The sequence below is a fragment of the Canis lupus genome, chromosome 2 (assembly GCF_048164855.1).
Source record: "Canis lupus baileyi chromosome 2, mCanLup2.hap1, whole genome shotgun sequence".
Classification (NCBI taxonomy): domain Eukaryota; kingdom Metazoa; phylum Chordata; class Mammalia; order Carnivora; family Canidae; genus Canis; species Canis lupus.
The window spans coordinates 47,336,373-47,354,189 of NC_132839.1; the positions used below are offsets into that span (position 1 = coordinate 47,336,373).

Sequence of the window (17,817 nt, forward strand, 5' to 3'; positions counted from 1 at the left end):
TATTTACTTAGAGGATCATGTTTACAGTTTTAATCTTTTTACCTACAGAGGCTTGGAGATGGAGAAAACAGTCCCTTTCATTATAAAATGTTCCACAAATATACAATGCAGAAAAATGAACAGATAAATTAATGGCACGTTTCCGTCAGGACAGGGTGGCATGGTGAAAAATAAATCTGATTTAGGTTAGAACTGGATTTGAGTTTTGCTACTATCCTATCTAGTTAGTTTCCCTTAATTTGTAGATGGGGAAAATAATATCAAATTTAATGGTTATCTTGAATACTGGATGAGCTAAAGTATACAGAAATAGTCTTCAAATAATAAACCCTCCACCAATATTAATTATTTTATAAATGGAATTATTTAGCTAATACTCAAAGCAATCTTGTTTTATATTATTATCTTTGCTTCCTTTATTACTTACTTTAAATTATTACTTTTCCCTTGAGAAAAGAGAAGGGTCTTTACCTATCAATTACATTGCAAACTCACTGGGTAATCCGGATTTAGGGCAAACCACAAGGGAACAGAGAGGATTTCATTACAGAAGGTAAGAAGAACAGCTACTATCCTCAGAAAAACAATGACCTGTGGATAATAGAAATACAATATCCAAAGTATTCTACATTAGCATGATATAAACATTTTAGGCAATGAGAAATATCTAGACACAGTATAGTCCATAAAACCAGAGCCTCTGCCTGTTAGACTGTACATAAACTAATAGAAGGATAGATAATCCATCTAATTTATAGCCTGGTATATAATATTTCACAATATTTGGGAATAACACACTAAGTATAATCCTTACCATAGAAATCAAAAAGAAAATACACAAGTATTAGGAATATTAGTGAGCCTGATACTAGTGGGATGAATAATGGTTCAAAGGGTCAGGTTAATGACATTTCTGGATGACTTTAAAAGATAATGAAGCCAATACATTTTTTTTTTAAGAATGGGGGCTTGTATTTAAAAGAAAAATTTAAGCAAGTCAATGTGTCAGAGAAAAGACTGCATGAAATAGAGAAGCCAATCCCTTCTCATTCAAAACATGCATAAACTGATGATTAAGAGTTGGCTAGAATCCATTTTAATATTAAAGTCTTGAAAGTAAGATGGCATGGTAGAAATTATAGCAATTAAATCACTTCATCACTAAAAATAACATTAAATCAAATTAAAAGGAGTTAAATCAGAGCAACCATTTACTTTCTCTCTCTGAAAATTATCCTTAAACATGTCCTCTAAAATATGCCCTGTATATAGATTGCCTATGCCCTGTGTGTGTATATTCAACTATTGCTAACCTTTCAAAGATATTGTCCAACTTTGTATTTTCTTAAAAATACCACACTTTATCATTTTAAAGTACCACTGCTCCATTAATAGGTTAAAAAATCACTAATCAAACCAATTTGCTGTGTTTGAGAGCATTCTTAAGATGGTGCAAAGGAATCATAAACCAAACTACTGTCACTATGAGACTGTAAGAAAACTTCCTCCAAACATGAAGGTCTCCCCTGGTTGGGACACTATAGATCATCTTCTCTCTCTGGAATAAGAAGACACAGGGAATGAGGCATCATGGGCCGCATCATGGGTCTAGTACATTCAAAGGACTCTGCAGATTATATTACAGCAAAAACTCCTTCTAAATACATATGCCACATGCCTCTCTCCCTAAGAAGGTTCTGCCTGGGATCAGGGGACAATCCATTTGGAGAATGGAAACTATGTTAAACTGAAATTGTTGGTTTAAAATGTACTAACTTTTAATGATGACATCCTAATTTGTGAAAAGAACACAGAGATATAATATTCATTTGTACCCTTTCATTATAAAATGCTCCACAATTAATTCACAAAAATGCATTAGATGTTTATTTTCTCAAAGAAAAACATCCATATCTGTTTTTCACCCACAACTGATAGAGAAGGGCAATTTTCCCCCCAAACACTGTAAGACAATTGTGCACTCATTGATCATCCTAGAACAGATCATTCAAGTCCTATTTCTGACAGCTGAGTTAAAGACACACCAATTCACAATGCAGGTCTTACAGAGCAGTTTCTTTATATTATAGCATTAGGCAGGATCTTTTTTTTTAATATGTGCCCTTATGATTTCTGCTTGCTGATGTTAATAGTAAATACTGAAATATTCTATGTAAGCACTTGTTGGGCTGGAAAAAGAAACTCTAATGCAAGTATTTATACCTTCTGCAATGAAAACAAGATATTATTGCTTTGCGTGACCTTTCCTAAGCACGGGATACAGCATTTTACACAATAGTTTCTTGGTTCATGCTTCAATTACTGACCTTTACTGTGCAGAAAATTAATGCAATTTTCATTGTAATCCATCCGTACAAATAAGGTCCATATAGAAGAATTCCACATTTGGAATCTAATACAAATAGGAAATGTCAGCTGATTGCTGTTGACTGAACTTGGCCATTATCTGTTTATTCAGGGCTCCCCAGCAAACTACGCTTGTAACAAGCAATTTCTTGCGTGGGCCATCAAGAATAAGAAAAAGAGATTTCCTCTCTCTTCAAAGTTTGGTTTGTACAGTTAGTTTCATAAAAGCCAAAATAGTAGTTACCTGAAGATTCTATGTTATATCTGAAAGTACACACACACACAAAATTGTGCACTCCAATTTGTCTTTTCATACAGGTCACCACCATGGACTTTGGACAATGAGAAGGAACAAGAGGCCACAATGATGTCATTTTACAACAACCGCCCTTCAGGACAATAAAAGTATGACAGACCACAGACTGAGTCCTGGTCTGTGCATCAGAGACAGGCAGAATACAGAACACGTCCATCTCCCGAGGAAGCTGTGCCGTGGGGCCCCGAAATGCTTTCATCTTCTGCAGTCGCCTGGGATTGTATTTGGTGGGAAGGGGTGCTGGCAATTAAGGAGTGTCACTTTCAAGATGGATAGTTTGGATAGAAAGGAGTTTCCTCTCTTCTTCTGGTTTGGAAGGAAGTGGCTGTGTGTTTATCATTTGTAAACAGCTCATTACTCACTGGGTATGTTACAGTTCCCAGAGGCATGGTCTGTCATGTCTAACATGCAACAGAAGCCAGAAAGGTTCTGTGGGTAAGCTCTTCAATAGAGCACACTATGGAGGGTCCAGTGCCCGGATGTGCTGGTCTATGGCAAGTGCATCTCAGTCATGGCATCTGCTCTATGTGGAGAAGAAATGATGGGCTTGTAATATATATGTGGATGATGTGGGCTCCAGAAGTCTTAAACTTGAAAATCCCTCTATACTTTACAAATCTCCTGGAGATGTGAGATTGAAAAGATATGGATAAGGACTGCAAAGTTCACCAGTCTCTAACAGCAGATGGGTTGTGTTAGGCAGAAAGACATATAAATAAAAGTCAAAATTTCATTTTAGATTTATTCCTTTGGATGATTTCATAGACATATAAAATTGAGGAAGCAAACAAATATGGCCATGCTGTGGCCGTTAAAGGCTCTATGAAAATACTACAATCAAAGTATTTCAAGAACGGAATTGCCCTGAGGGAAATGGGGAATGTCCTAATGCCAATGCCCTGTGTGTAGCAGGTTTGGTACACCTACCCTTAGGGAGGGCCATGCTTGCATAAACACAAGAGCTCCAAGGCTCCTCCATGTAATGGTATGGTTCCAACTCAGTCAACCTTGCCCAGTAAGGCTTGAAACATAGCCCAATTGGCTCTACTTCCAGACTCCCAACCCCCCCAGACAATCCTTGAGGCACCCCACTAGAAAGTTGGCTTGTGACAACCACTGATCCATGGCCTGAATTTGTTGCTTGCCAGTACATACCACTTGTTCATTCATTTCCTTTTTGTTGGATGCTCTCCTTTATCAGATGGGCCAAAGACACACAGTCACAATGATCTCTGAAGGGCAGATGACACCCTCTTCTACAGAGGGCTTGTTTTACCAGACATAGCCAAACAGAAGAAAACCTCCCTCACTTCCAAGCTTTGGTAAATAAAATTTAGAATTTTGCCTCATAAAAGGTTTAAAATAATTCCATTAATACTTGTGCTTCTTTTGGTAAAACATCCCATCATCATGCATGTTAGCTTAGCTATGCTTATCTTTCCTGCTCAAGGAGTTAAATGTTAGTCAGAAGCAACTCACATTGATTCATCCAGAAGAAAGTTGCATCTGTGCGACCTTATTCTGAAACGAGTCAATTTTGTTTAAAAAATATATTTTATTTTATTGTTTTGCTATTAATGATCATTTTAGCACAACAAATAAGATTCACTTTGTAATTCACCCAATTTGCTTCAAATGGCCAAAACCATCTGGCTCACCCAATTAATTTTAAGGCTGTTTGTGTCATGGAGCCAGTGTTTTTTAATTCATGGCTATTTTCTGGGTATTTTATATTGGATACTTAACTCTTATGATTCCCTGTTTTGCCCTTCCCCCCAGTCCTGCAAGCCTCCCAGGCATGGCCATCACAAACCCCATACACCGGCAGATTCTATGGGGCTGGAAGTCCATTAAGCCGGTAGCATCTCATTTGGCATTTTCACTTGTTTCATTTTATTCCAGAAGGTTTGTCTGAAAGCGTAATGACAACAAAAGCAGCAGATTTGAAGAGATTCTCCCAGGAGAAGAAAAAGGACAGATGTACGCAGACATATAGCTGAAACCATTGCCAGCAACAGCTGGGAAACTGACAGGCTCTGAAGTGGGTGACCACCCCACAGAGTGCAGACGGGAACCTAAAGGAACAGCAATTTTACCTGATTTACTTTTGACTTCCTAGACTACCTCTTATCTACCTTTTCTACACCAAAGGGGCAGGCTTTTGCGATCTTCACTGGCATCAAATGACAGGCCTCCTGTAGGTACACTTTTTATCATATTCCAGTAATTCCTTATCTTTTACCCTTTTTAATCCTCCCTTAATAAGATTTCTACAAAGTGATATCTTTTATAAAATACAAAAATGTGACTATACCAGACACTCCATAGTACTAAAATATATATATATGGTTTGACTCAACGAGAAAAATGCTCTCTTCTGACAATATTAACAACATCCCCATTCATGAGCTTGCCTAAGCACACTTACCTTGTCATCTTCAACCTCCTCTTCCTCTATGTCTGTGCTCTCCTGCAAGGAGAAAAACCACAACTGGTTAATATAACATCTACTGCAATGACAAAATGCATATCAAATCCATACACACTTTTTGCGTTTTCCTACATAACGGCAATACTAGTGTTTTTAAAGTACATGATAGCCTCTTAAAAAATAATGCTTTTAAAGTTCAGGGACACTGTGGTAAGACCATGAACAATATGTATAATCTACATAAAACTTAACTATAAATAAAGCTATTAGGCGAGTGCCCTTTGAAGGCATCCAGCTTTAAAAATGCATTGCTGGGCTGTACTTTCTGTAAACAGTTTGTTCTTATTCTGACAAATGAGCCAACTGCTATGTTAAGGCTGAGAACACCATACTCGGTTTGTGCTAGGCTCATTGTTATAATGACTGCTCTTTTCCTCTGGGGCCATTACTGCAACATTAGACAGTAGGAAATGCATTAGTCTGAATATAATCAATCTCAAGAATAAGTTACAGGTTTCTGTGAGTTATTATTGTTTTCCCTGGGATTTGGGGATTTGGGTGGGGGCAGGTGAAGCACCCTCAGGCTCTGATGGCCACTAACAGGCACCTGGCTTTAGTTTGGGGGTGCCAAAACACCAGGTGCTGTGAATAGGATTTTTTGGATGGGTTTAGAAATCTTGAATGTTTACCAGGTAACTTTTAATCATATTGCTGCAATATTTTAAAGCCAACACATGTTGGTACACAGGGGGTTCACTAGCTCAGACAGCATGCTAGGTACTAGAACACCAGAGTCTGTTTACAGCCTGAATGCTTACCTTTCTGCTCAACCACCTTGCAAAGGTCAGGCATCTGTTAAGATGCCATTGTGCCAGTAGTAAGCATAATTGTCAATAGCATGTTCTTAAAAAAAAAAAAAAAAAAAAAAAGAGTAATTCTGAAGTATCCAGAGAGTACTCTACTATACTCCATAAAATCACTGAGCAGTTACCAAGCAATTTCTCCAGGACTGGTACTCCATTACCTCCCAGAATTCCATGAGTTTCAGTTAGTACTTTCTGTGACACTCCACTGATGTTGGAGAACTCACCTATTCACTGTTGGCAGCACACGTTTCATGAAAGCAATTGGGTAAAAACACATGTAATAGAAACATGTGATGGGAGGAAAAACATTGGAGTTAGAAGTCCAGCTTGGGGCAAAGTCTTCAGCTTGGGACACTGTTCAAGGACTTTATACTATATGACCTTGGGCAAATCACTTTGCCCTTCTGGACCTTACTTTCATCAAGCATAAAATAAAAATAGTAATTCTTGTCTCCTTCATGGTGGTGCTATCAATATTAAAATAAGTAATAAATTTGAAAATGTTCTGTAAATTTAAAAGATTTTATACACACATTTATAAGCACATGCACTTAAGTGTTCTTATGTATGCATAAATATGTATATGCATATTAACATCCCATTCGTGAGCTTACCTAAGCACACTAAGCATACATATATATGTATGTATGTATATATATCTGCACATATGCACATATATATGCTATAAACATACAGATCATGTATATAGCTGAAAAACAAAATCTGACCATAAAAAGGTAAAACATTAGTTAACAGTATTTCTTCCTAAAGATGTTTTGTTGTGAAAATTTCCCACTATTCATATCTATGTGAAACTTAGTCCCTATACAATCCTGTACTTTAAAATTATTTAAAGTTGATTCTAGCATCTTTAGGTCTTTAAGGCATTAGTGATATATGCCCATGCCTACCGCATTAAACAATCAAATATCAAACAGAATAGAAGTTTGAATTTGTTTGAGGTTTTCACTCCCTGCCAAAAACTCATTTTCTCTACTTCCCTTTTACCCCAAAAGAAATCAGATCATCCCTTTAATATCCATTATTTCATATATATTTTTCACTTAAAAATAATAGCACTGTATAGAAAAATGGGTGAAGATGGTCAGCTTTTGAGTCTTGAAAAAACAATGTGGAGGTCTATTATCAAGTCTCAAAATTTTAGATTTCTGTTTTAAAAATTTGTTTCTTAAATCTGGAATGCCAAGATAATGCCATAAAGCAAGTCTAGGAATACAAGTTCCTGCTCACCTAGAGCAGGAAAAGATCCTCTGGGTGGGATAAATGAAAGATAGGATGCTGGGTCAGAGAAGAAGTATGATAAATAGATGTTAGAAGATGTCTTCTTGGTACTTCCTTCAGTACCATGGGAAGCTTTAGGTTTTCAGGACCTGGGAGCCCAAAAGTTGAGGTGCCCATGCCTGCCCACTCTCTGATCTCCCTGGGAGTTGGCAAGCCTCTGAAGGCTTCAGGCCAGAGGTGAACACTGCAAAGGCTGTCTGGAGGCTATGGTAGCCTCTCCGATGCTTTCTGTGCCCTGAAAGGGCTCAAGGAGATGCCAAAGGCTTTTTTGTGGTTGAGAATGCCATTCATAGGAACCTTACAGATAACCAGATGGGCACATATTAAAATATACTGCTGGAATGGTAAAGATGACCAAACACCAGAGGGCTCTACTCATGCTAAGAATGTAGGCCAGAACTCAGGAACATAACATAGAAGGACTCCAGGTTATACCCAATAAAAGACCCCCATTGTAACATAAATGTATGTGCAATGTTGCTCCTCCAGTCTCACACCTAGTTGAGCTGGGTCATGATGTGGTAGTAGTTTGTTGTTGTTATCCACCTGTTTCTCTAATCAATAGTCACAATTACTGGAATCTTTGCTCACCTGGCTGTCCTGGATGCTGCCAACCTTCCCTTTTGTGGGTGTGATGAAGTTGTAGATGAAGAGTAGCAACAATGCCAGGGGGATCATGTACAGTTCAAAATTCCAGACAGTGACTACAAATACCTGATGGAAAGACAAGACAAAAATGATTATTTGAAAAATCAGAATGGGAGTAATCTTAAAAGCCTTTGCCTTGACTTAAGGAAATTAAGCCCAGGACCTTCTATTTACAGTAGCTTTTAGGAACAATTATAGAATGAAGGAGATCTAGAAATGAATAGGCCAGTCACACTCTGAAATAGACAACACAGTAGCTTCATACCTGGAAATCCCATTATCCCATCAACTGTATTCAGTTTTTTGCTCCAAGATTAACCAGAATTTAGTCAGGTAGTATTATTAATCCAAAGTCTTAGAGTCAAGCCACAGACCAAATTTTGCCAACAGTAAGGTTTACTGGAACTGTGGAGAGTAATTACTTTTTAAATTGGCTGCCAGTGAGGAAACCTGGGTGGCTCAGTGGATGAACATCTGCCTTCAGCTCAGGGCGTGATCCTGGGGTCCTGGGATTGAGTCCTGGATCGGGCTCCCTGCTGCATGGAGCCTGCTTCTCCCTCTGCCTATGTCTCTGCCTCTTTCTCTTTGTGTCTCTCATGAATAAATAAATAAAAGCATAAATAAATAAATAGGCTGAAAATGTTTAAAAATCTAAATCTTAAAAAAAAATCTAAATCTTAAAATTTTCAAATTTTTCATCACCAGGAAATGATGGGCTAGAACTTCCTACATTCAAGCAGGTCTGTGCTTTGCCTGCTGCTGAATTGCCATCGGCCTTTGGATTTGTGACCCTGTCCTAGAGAATGACAAGCCAGAGCTTGGGTTTGAAGCCCAGTATCTATGTGACAGTGGTCATGGGAGACATGAATGCAAAGAAGACACGGCTCTGCCTCCAAGCAACAAGCAAATTAGGACAAATAAGAAAACAACCCACAATAATTACAACATGAAGCACGAGTGAAATCATGGGAAAATTATTTCAAAACTTGAGCCTCACTTTCTTTTCTAAATCACAAGTGATCCAGAAGATGAAATAAGATAATTTGTGATTATCAGCTGTTGGCACGTAAGTGCTTGAAAAAGTCACTCTTACCTCAACTCAGAAGAGGCAAATTATTGCATCTTAAATACTGAAACTTCCTTTTCCTTGTTTACCTATTACTAAAAACATTTTATGCCTTGTTAAAGTTCTATTTTTGTAGATATTATATATTATTCCTGCTTATTTTTGCTATTTTAAATTTAATCATTTCTCCCATTATATATTTTAAGGAGATAATTAATAAAAGCTAATAATTTGTACATATTATTTTTAATTAGTAACTTTACTGATTTTTTTTTACTGTTTCAAATAGCCTTTCATTTCACTCTTGGGGGGTTTCTAAGAATATAGTCACACAATCTATAAATAAAGAACTACAACTGTTTTTCCTTGTCTAATATCTATGATTTACTTTCTAACATGCATACTTAGTTTCATTACTACTAATTGAACAATTTTAAATAAAACTGTTGAGAAGGATATTGTCTAACTCCTGAATTGTACAAAAACACTTTTTTACAATTAAGCATGACATTAAGTGTTAGTTTGAGCTATATAAATTATTTCATGTTAAGAATGTGCAAATAAACCTTACAACACTAGGAAGTTTATATACAGCATTCATAATTCTTAATATTTAAAAAATATTTATGAACCTTTATGAAAATATTTGAAAAAGGAAAATCTTTTTAAATAAGAACACTAACATCAATTTTAACAAAATTTCATTCTTATTATTTTTAAAATCAGGAATGGAGGAGGGTGAATGATTAAGTGTTCTTTCACTATTTTCTGAAATGAGGGTTTTTTACTTCTCATTTTAGAACCTCAACATGGTATATTGTATTTATAATTTCCTAATACTGAAGTGAATTTGTATTTCTGGAAGAAACCTCCCCTCCCCTTCACTGGACTCTAATGGTCTTTTAATGTACTTTTGTACTTTATTTGCTAACTGATGATGTTTTGTATAGATATCCATGTCCTATTGTTTCCTTTTTATTTTTTTATTTTATTTTTTATTTTTTTATAAATTTATTTTTTATCGGTGTTGTTTCCTTTTTATATTAATTTCAGGTTCTGATATCAGGAGTATTTTGGTGCCATTATTTTGGTACCATTCCATTCTTTCCTTCTCTATTGCCAGGGTAATATTTTCATGTCATATCACTAAATATTCCAAGAATGAAAAAAATTATAGACTAATTTAACAAATGCCCATGCACCTGCATGCATTAAGAATTGTCAATGTGTTGTCAGTTTTCTTTCCAATGTATGTATTAGTCTTTTTTAAAAATAGAATCTTTCAGATCATTTGTTCCCATTGTCAACTTTCACCAACTACCTGCAACCTATTCCTCCCATTCCCAGAGGCCACCATGTCTGAAAATGGATGTGAATCCTTGCCATCTGAGGATATCTAAGGTTTATTTTAGAAAAAAAACATAAATAGCATCAAAATCTTCCCATCATTCTATTTTTTTTATTCAATAATATGTTCCACAGATTTGTTGATGGTGTAAATTTAAATCAAGTATATTCACTTTAGGGACTCCTGGGTGGCTCAGTTGGTTAAGCATCTGCCTTAGGCTCAGGTCATGATTTCAGGGTTCTGGGATCTATCCTGGCAGCAGGCTCCCTGCTCAGCAGGGAGTCTGCTTCTCCTTCTTCCTCTGCCTCTCCTCCCTACCCATGCTCTTTCTCTCTCAAATAAATAATTAAATCTTTTTCAAAAAAGTTTATTCATTTTGAACACTCCATTCAAATGAATGTTCAGTAATTTACCCATTATACTTTTTTTAAAAGATTTTATTTATTCATGAGAAACACAGAGAGGACAGAGAGAGAGGCAGAGACACAGGCAGAGGGAGGAGCAGACTCCATTCAGGGACCCAGACGTGGGACTCGATCCTGGGTCTCGAGGATCATGCCCTGGGCTGAAGGTGGCACTAAAACGCTGATCCACCTGGGCTGCCCTCCATTATACCTTCTTATTGAAAACATAGGATGAAACAGTGGTTTTACTTTTTAATGTAGTCAAACATACTCATCTTCAACCTTAGAATTTGTGCTTTCAATGTTCAATGTTCTATTTAAGGAATCATATTCTACTCTGAGATGATAAAGTTATTTCATCAAGTTTTCTCCCCAAAAATAAATGTATGTGTATGTTCCCTTTTTTTTTTTTTTTTTTTTGGTCTCAAGTGTTCTTTTGGTTTACAGTTGGAAACAAGCACCCAATTTGAACTTTTCCCTTACAGACAGCCAACTTTTACAAATAGATTGTGGTACCAATACCTATTTTGTTCACGGTTTCCATCACTACTTCTGCTACATATCAAATTCCCACATGGGTATGTTTGTTGTTTATGAACACTCTAATCCTGTGCATTGAAAAATATTTTTACCAAGCCCACATCTTTAACTGTAGTTAAATAAACAGATGACATCTGAGTGAGCAAGTCTGTATTATTTCACCTTCAAAATTATCCTGGGTAGTTCTTTGCTTTTTACTCTTTCACATGTATTATAGAACCGATTTATAACATTCCATAAAATTCTTGGTAAAATTTTCAGTGGGATAGTCTTGAATGTATGTATTAATTTGGAGAGAACTGATATCTTGACACTGACTTTCAGAATCTTAAGGATTATTTATTTCCTCATATATTCAGGACCTTTATGTATCTCAAAATATTTTCTTCCTTTGATCACACTGATCTTGCATATGCTTATTATTATCTTTCTCTAAAATTTGAGTTTTGATACTATTATTAATGAGGATATTTTAAAGTTATATACTTCATTGGTGACTTCTGGGCACAGGAGCACTGATTTTTATATGTTGTTCACATTATTTCTGACCTCTTTTATAAGCTGTAGGGGATTTCAAATCTTATCCTTTTGGAGATCTGATGTGGAAAATCATATAAACTGCAAGTCATGACAATTTTTTTTGCCTTCAAATCTTGGTGTTACTTATATGTTCTTTTAGTGCTAAATCTCTATACTCTTTTTTATAAGCATAAAATTTTAAAAATGCTTTTTGAATCAATGCATAATATTATGTTGTTGATTTCCTCCAGGATGTTAAGCTGATGTGCTTTACCAGCTTTATTGTTTTATATAAATTTATATTTTCCTATACTTTTCTTTTTAAAAGTTTCTTTGATGTCATGCTTTGCTTTAATCTGAATAGAGAAAAGCAGAGAAAATAGTAGTGATTTCTCCACTAGATAAAGCTAGAGATTTTCCTAATTGTTACCTATTTCTCTCTCCTTTTTTTCTTTTTAAGATTTTATTTATTTGACAGAGAGAGATAGGGAAAGAGCACAAGCAGAGAGAGCAGGTGACAGAGAAACAGGCTCCCTGCATGGAGCCTGATGTGAGGCTCACTCTCAGGACCCTGGAATCATGACCTGAGCTGAAGACAGATGCTTAATCAACTGAGACACCCAGGTGCCCACGCTCTTACCTTATTCTTAAAGTTCTTTTAGGATTAGGAGTTTTAACTATATTCTAAATGGTTACTATTTCTGAATGTCTATCTAGTAGATAAGTAAAATTTTATTGTTTTTTTTTAATTTTGCTAAATATAACTTCAAGTGAAAAAAAAGTCTGATAAGAAACTATTGGGAAAAAATTAGGAAACCATATTTTTTATTTTCTTCATCATAAAGCTATTTATAAAATATATCTAACAAGATTAGTTGTTCATCAATTAATATTAGAAGGCTGTTGTGCTAGATAAACACCTCATTTACCATAACACTCATCTCTACCAAGTAATTAGCACCAGAAAGTGCTTTATAACAAAAATTGAGCCACATTTAAATATCACATTCAAAGGACTCAAAACTTCCAGAGTGAGACACTAGTGCCTTTAGAAATATTTTTAAGGGGTACTTGGCTGGCTCAGGGGGTAAAGCATGGGACTTTTTATCTCAGAGTTGGAGTTCAAGCCCCATGTTAGTTGTGGAGCTCACTTTAAAACAAAAATTAAAAAACAATGCATGATTGTTTGAAGAATTAATTTTATAATAAATACCTTTGTATAAAATAATAATGATATTAGTAATATCAGTACCCTGAAAACAGTTTTTTTTTTTTTTTTTTTAAAGACCAATGATAATTGGTAGACCCTGATAGTTGGTAGGTAGGCCTGAGATTCTGATCCAAGGTCATTAAACTTTGCAAGAGAGTTCAAATCTTAGAAGAAGAAATCAGGTCTGCATGGTGTCACTGTAATGTTCTTGCATATTTTTCTCAAGAGCAGCTACAGTCACAATGGTATTACCAGTTGGTTAAGCCCAGAAGAAAAATTCGCCATCTTTCTGAATGGATGAAACAGAGAAGTTGGGGATAATCAGGGCCAGGAGACGGTATAGAGGTACACTGGAAGGAGAGAGCAAGCAAAGGAAAAGCCCAAATTCTGTATGTGAATTCTGCTGCAGTCTCTGCCATAGATGTGGAGCTGACTCCAAGTAGTCTTATCTGGGATCAGAGCTGACACCCACAGGAGGTAAGACAGAATTTGCAGGTTGAGTTCAATGAAGTTAAATGTTCCCTTTTTACTTTTATTAAAGATTTTATTTATTTATTTGACAGAAAGAGAGAAACAGAGACAGAGAAAGCACAATCAGGGGGAGTGGCAGAGGGAGAGGGAGAAGCAGGCTCCCCCCTGAGCAGGGAGCCCAATAGAGGACCTGATCCCAAGACCCTGAAATCATGACCTGAGCCAAAGGCAGACACTTAACTGACTGAGCCATCCAGGCGCCCTGAAGTTAAATGTCTTCTTAAAAAAGAAAATCAACCTTATTTGAAAGAACATAGGAGAATCTAGGGTCTCCACTGCATAACATTACTAATATATGAGATTAAATTAAAAATCACTTTAAATACAAGAAGTCTGGAAAACGTAGTCCATTTTCAAGGAAGAGGCAATCACAGATGCCAACTTCAAGGTGAATTATGTATTTTTTTTTCTTCCAAGTTTTTATTTGAATTCCAGTTAGTTGACATACAGTATAACATTAGTTTCAGGTGTTGGACTTAGTGATTCAACACTTCCATACAATATCTGGTGCTCATCACAAGAAGTGCCCTCCTTTCATCCACCACCCCTGCTCACTTCCCTTCTGGTGACCATCAGTTCATTCTCTCAAGTTAAGGGTCTTCTTCCTGGTTTTCCTCTTTCCTCCTTCCCTATATTATTTCTTAAATTCTGAATATGAATGAAATCACATGGTATTTGTCTTTCTCTGACTTAGTATAATACTCTCTTAGTATAATACTCTTTAGCTCCATCCACATTATTGCAAATGACAAGATTTCATTTTTTTTAAGTTTTTATTTATTTATTCATGAGAGACACAGAGAGAAAGAGAGGCAGCGACACAGGCAGAGGGATAAGCAGGCTCCATGCAGGGAGCCCAACGTGGGACTCAATCCCAGGACTCCAGGATCATGCCCTGGGCTGAAGGTGGTGCTAAACTGCTGAGCCACCTGGGCTGCCCAATTTCATTCTTTTTGATGGCTGAGTAATATTCCATTGTGTGTGTGAGTATGTTTGTATACAACTCACATTTTCCTAATTCATTCCTTGTTTTATAGACATTTGGGCTTCTTCCAAAATTTGGCTATTGTTGAAGGATGAATTATATGATGAAATTACAAGAACTTTAAACCACCTATTAAAAGTATGCTCAATGAGGTGAAGGAAAATAAACACATACAACGAATGATAATTAGTAAATATAAGATGAAAATATAAAAAAATAATGTAAGTGAAAAACTGCCTATCTAAAAAATACAATATCTAAAATTTTCCAAAAATTTAGTGGATATGCTCAGTAGCAGAATTAAGAAGAAAAAGTCAGTGAACACAAAGATATATCAAAAGAAATCTTATCTGGGGCACCTGAGTGGTTCAGTCAGTTAAGCATCCAACTTTTATTTTGACCTTGGGTCATGATCTCAGAGTCCTGGGTTCGAGCCCCAAGTCAGGCTCTGAACTCAATGTGGGGTCTGCTTGTCTGTCTTCTTATGCTCCTCTCCCAGACTCCTGCCTCTCTCACATAGATTAATAAATAAAATCTTAAAAGAAAACCAATGAAATCTTATCTGAAAGAGAAAAATGTTCGGAAAAAGTGAATGGAGTATCTGTGGTCCGTGAGATAATTTCAGAAGTTCTAACATAGGTCTTTAGAATCATAGAGAAAGAATGAAGTTAAAAATTATGTGAAGAACTAATAGCTAAACACTTTTTTGGAGAAACCCAAACTGAATACATTTAAGCAACCTGGCTTAGGCATCTACGTTGTAACCACACTTGTGAATAACAAAGATAACCAAAGAATTTGGAAATAAATTAATAAAATGATACCTTATGTTTCTGAGCATAACTATTTGAATGGACATGGATTTCACGTTAGAAACCATGGAGGCAAGGAGACATTGCAACAATTTTAAGGTGCTAAAGTGAAAAACAAAAACAGAAACAAAAACTGTCAACCTAGAATTCTATACCCAATGAAAATATCCCTCATGAATGAAGGTGAAGTAAAGATTTATATAAGAGAAAATTTAAAGAATTTGTCATCAGTATAACTTCATATCAATAAATGCTAAATGACTTATTCAGAATGAAGGGAAAAGATACTAGATGGAAACTCAAACTTTAGAAAGAAACAGTAAACAAGAAATGGTGGATACACAGGACAATATTAAAGATTATTTTCAAATTTTATTTTCTTTATAATCCATATGATTGTTTAAAGCTATGCTTATAGCATCGTTCGGGTGGGCTATATAATGTACTTACATGTAATATATATGAAAACTAAAATATAAAAGAGGTAACGATGAGTAGATAAATGGACTTAGATGAACTGCAATGTTTCTATACTTTAGAGGGGCTGATTCAATAATAATATTTACTATCAAAAGTTAAGGGAGATAATACATTCACACATGCACCTTCATCCCTAGAGCCATCCACTGAAGGAATATTGCAGTGAGGAATAAAGAAAGATGCATGAGTTAAAATGGAATGCTAAAAGGTGCAAGAAGAGAAACAGGAATAAGGAACGTAGTAGACAAATGGAAAATAATAAAATGGTTATCTAAAGCCAATGATATCAATAGTTATATTAAATCTTAATGGAATAAATATCATAAGCATAAAAAGTAGAGATGAGAATAATAAATGCATGATTTCCTTCTAAAATCAGGGAAAAGGTAAGGATGTCTAGTCTTGCCAACTGTTTTCAGCATTAGACTAAATATTCTAACCACTTCAATAAGGTAAGAGAAATGAAATAAGCACAAGTATCAAAAAGGAGAAAAGCAAAACTATCTCTTTGTATAGATGACATGATCTTTTTACATACAAAATTCTAAAGAATCTACAAAGCAAATCCTAGAAATTAGCAAAGTCACAGAATATAAAGTTATTTTTTAAAGTAAATTCAATTTTTCTATACTAGTAGCAAAAAAAAAAAAAAACCCTCCTGGATTATGACTTTTTAAAATTTTCATTTATAGTAGCATCAGAACCTATAAAATATATAGGCATATAATTTACAAAACATGAGCAAGATCTCTTCACCAGAAATTATAAAAGATTGCATTATAAAATATCAAAATAAGTGGATAGATATGCCACTAGTTCATGGTTGAAGACTTAACATTGTTAAGATGGCAGTTGTCTACAAACTGATCTACAGATGCAAGCAATCCCATTTTTTTTGGAAATTGACAAGCTGAGTTTAAATATTATCTGGAAGTACAAGTGACAGAATCATTAAAGCAATTTTAACAAATAAAGCTTGCACTGCCTAATTTCACAACTTGCTATAAATATATAGTAATGAAGACAGTGTGGTGCTGGCAAAAAGATAGGCATAGAGATCAATGGAACAGAAAACAGGTCCAGAAATAGATCTACATATATTCAGTTAATTAAGAAAGTTGCCAAGGTAACTCTATCAGAGAAATGAGTCTTTTCAACAAATGGCACTGGAACAATTGGATACATGTGTGAGAAAAAAGAATATAACTAATCCTTACAACTTATCATATATAAGGAATAACTCTAAGTAGATTATAATACTTAAATATAAATGCTCAAACTTTAAAACTTCTAAGAAAACATATGAGGAAAAACCTTTGCTATCTTATGTGACATTTCTTAAGATACAAAAAGTACAAAGAATAATGTAAATAAAAGAAAAAATGGAGTTTATTGGCAGTAATCTTCATTTGCTCTTTGAAAGACACAGCTACAAAATGGAAAAACAAGCCACAAAAAAGGGGAACAATATTATGTGTACAAATACTGAAATATAACTTGTATCCTAATATACAAAAAAATTCTTACAACTTAACAAGAAGATAATCCAATAAAAACAAGAAAAGATTTGGCCAGGCCCCTCACACATACAGAAATGTATATGAATACCTCAAAGCATATAGAAAGATAGGCAACATGATTATCCATCAAGTAAATGCAAATAAGGACCCCTGGGAGTAGCAATGCACAATTATTAGAAAGGCTACAATTGAAAACACTGACAAGAGAGAAAATATTGGCAGAATGTGGATCAACTAGATCTTCCAAAGACTTCAGACAGAAATACAAAATGATATAACTGATTCAGAAAACCATTTGGAAGTTTCTCAAAACCTTGAGCATACTCCTACTATAATCCACAGCCTTTCTACTCTGAAATGTGGAAATTTAACATATAACTTTTAATGCATGTCCCACAAAGACTTGTTCACAAATGTTCAGAGCATAGCAGCTTAATCCCAAATAACAGCAACACTGGCATCAGCCCAAATA

General features: G+C 35.3%; 1 protein-coding gene across 10 annotated transcripts in view; it reads right to left on the reverse strand.

Annotated features, from left to right (window-relative positions):
• Positions 1 to 17,817, reverse strand: part of MCTP2 (multiple C2 and transmembrane domain containing 2) — a 242,141-nt gene that overhangs the window by 29,195 nt on the left and 195,129 nt on the right. For all 10 annotated transcript variants that reach the window (XM_072798305.1, XM_072798333.1, XM_072798352.1 and 7 more), the window contains 2 exons: positions 7,874 to 7,996; positions 5,112 to 5,153 (listed from right to left, as the gene is read on the reverse strand). In XM_072798305.1, the coding sequence (XP_072654406.1) occupies positions 5,112 to 5,153; positions 7,874 to 7,996 (165 nt within the window). The remainder of the gene's footprint in view (positions 1 to 5,111; positions 5,154 to 7,873; positions 7,997 to 17,817) is intronic.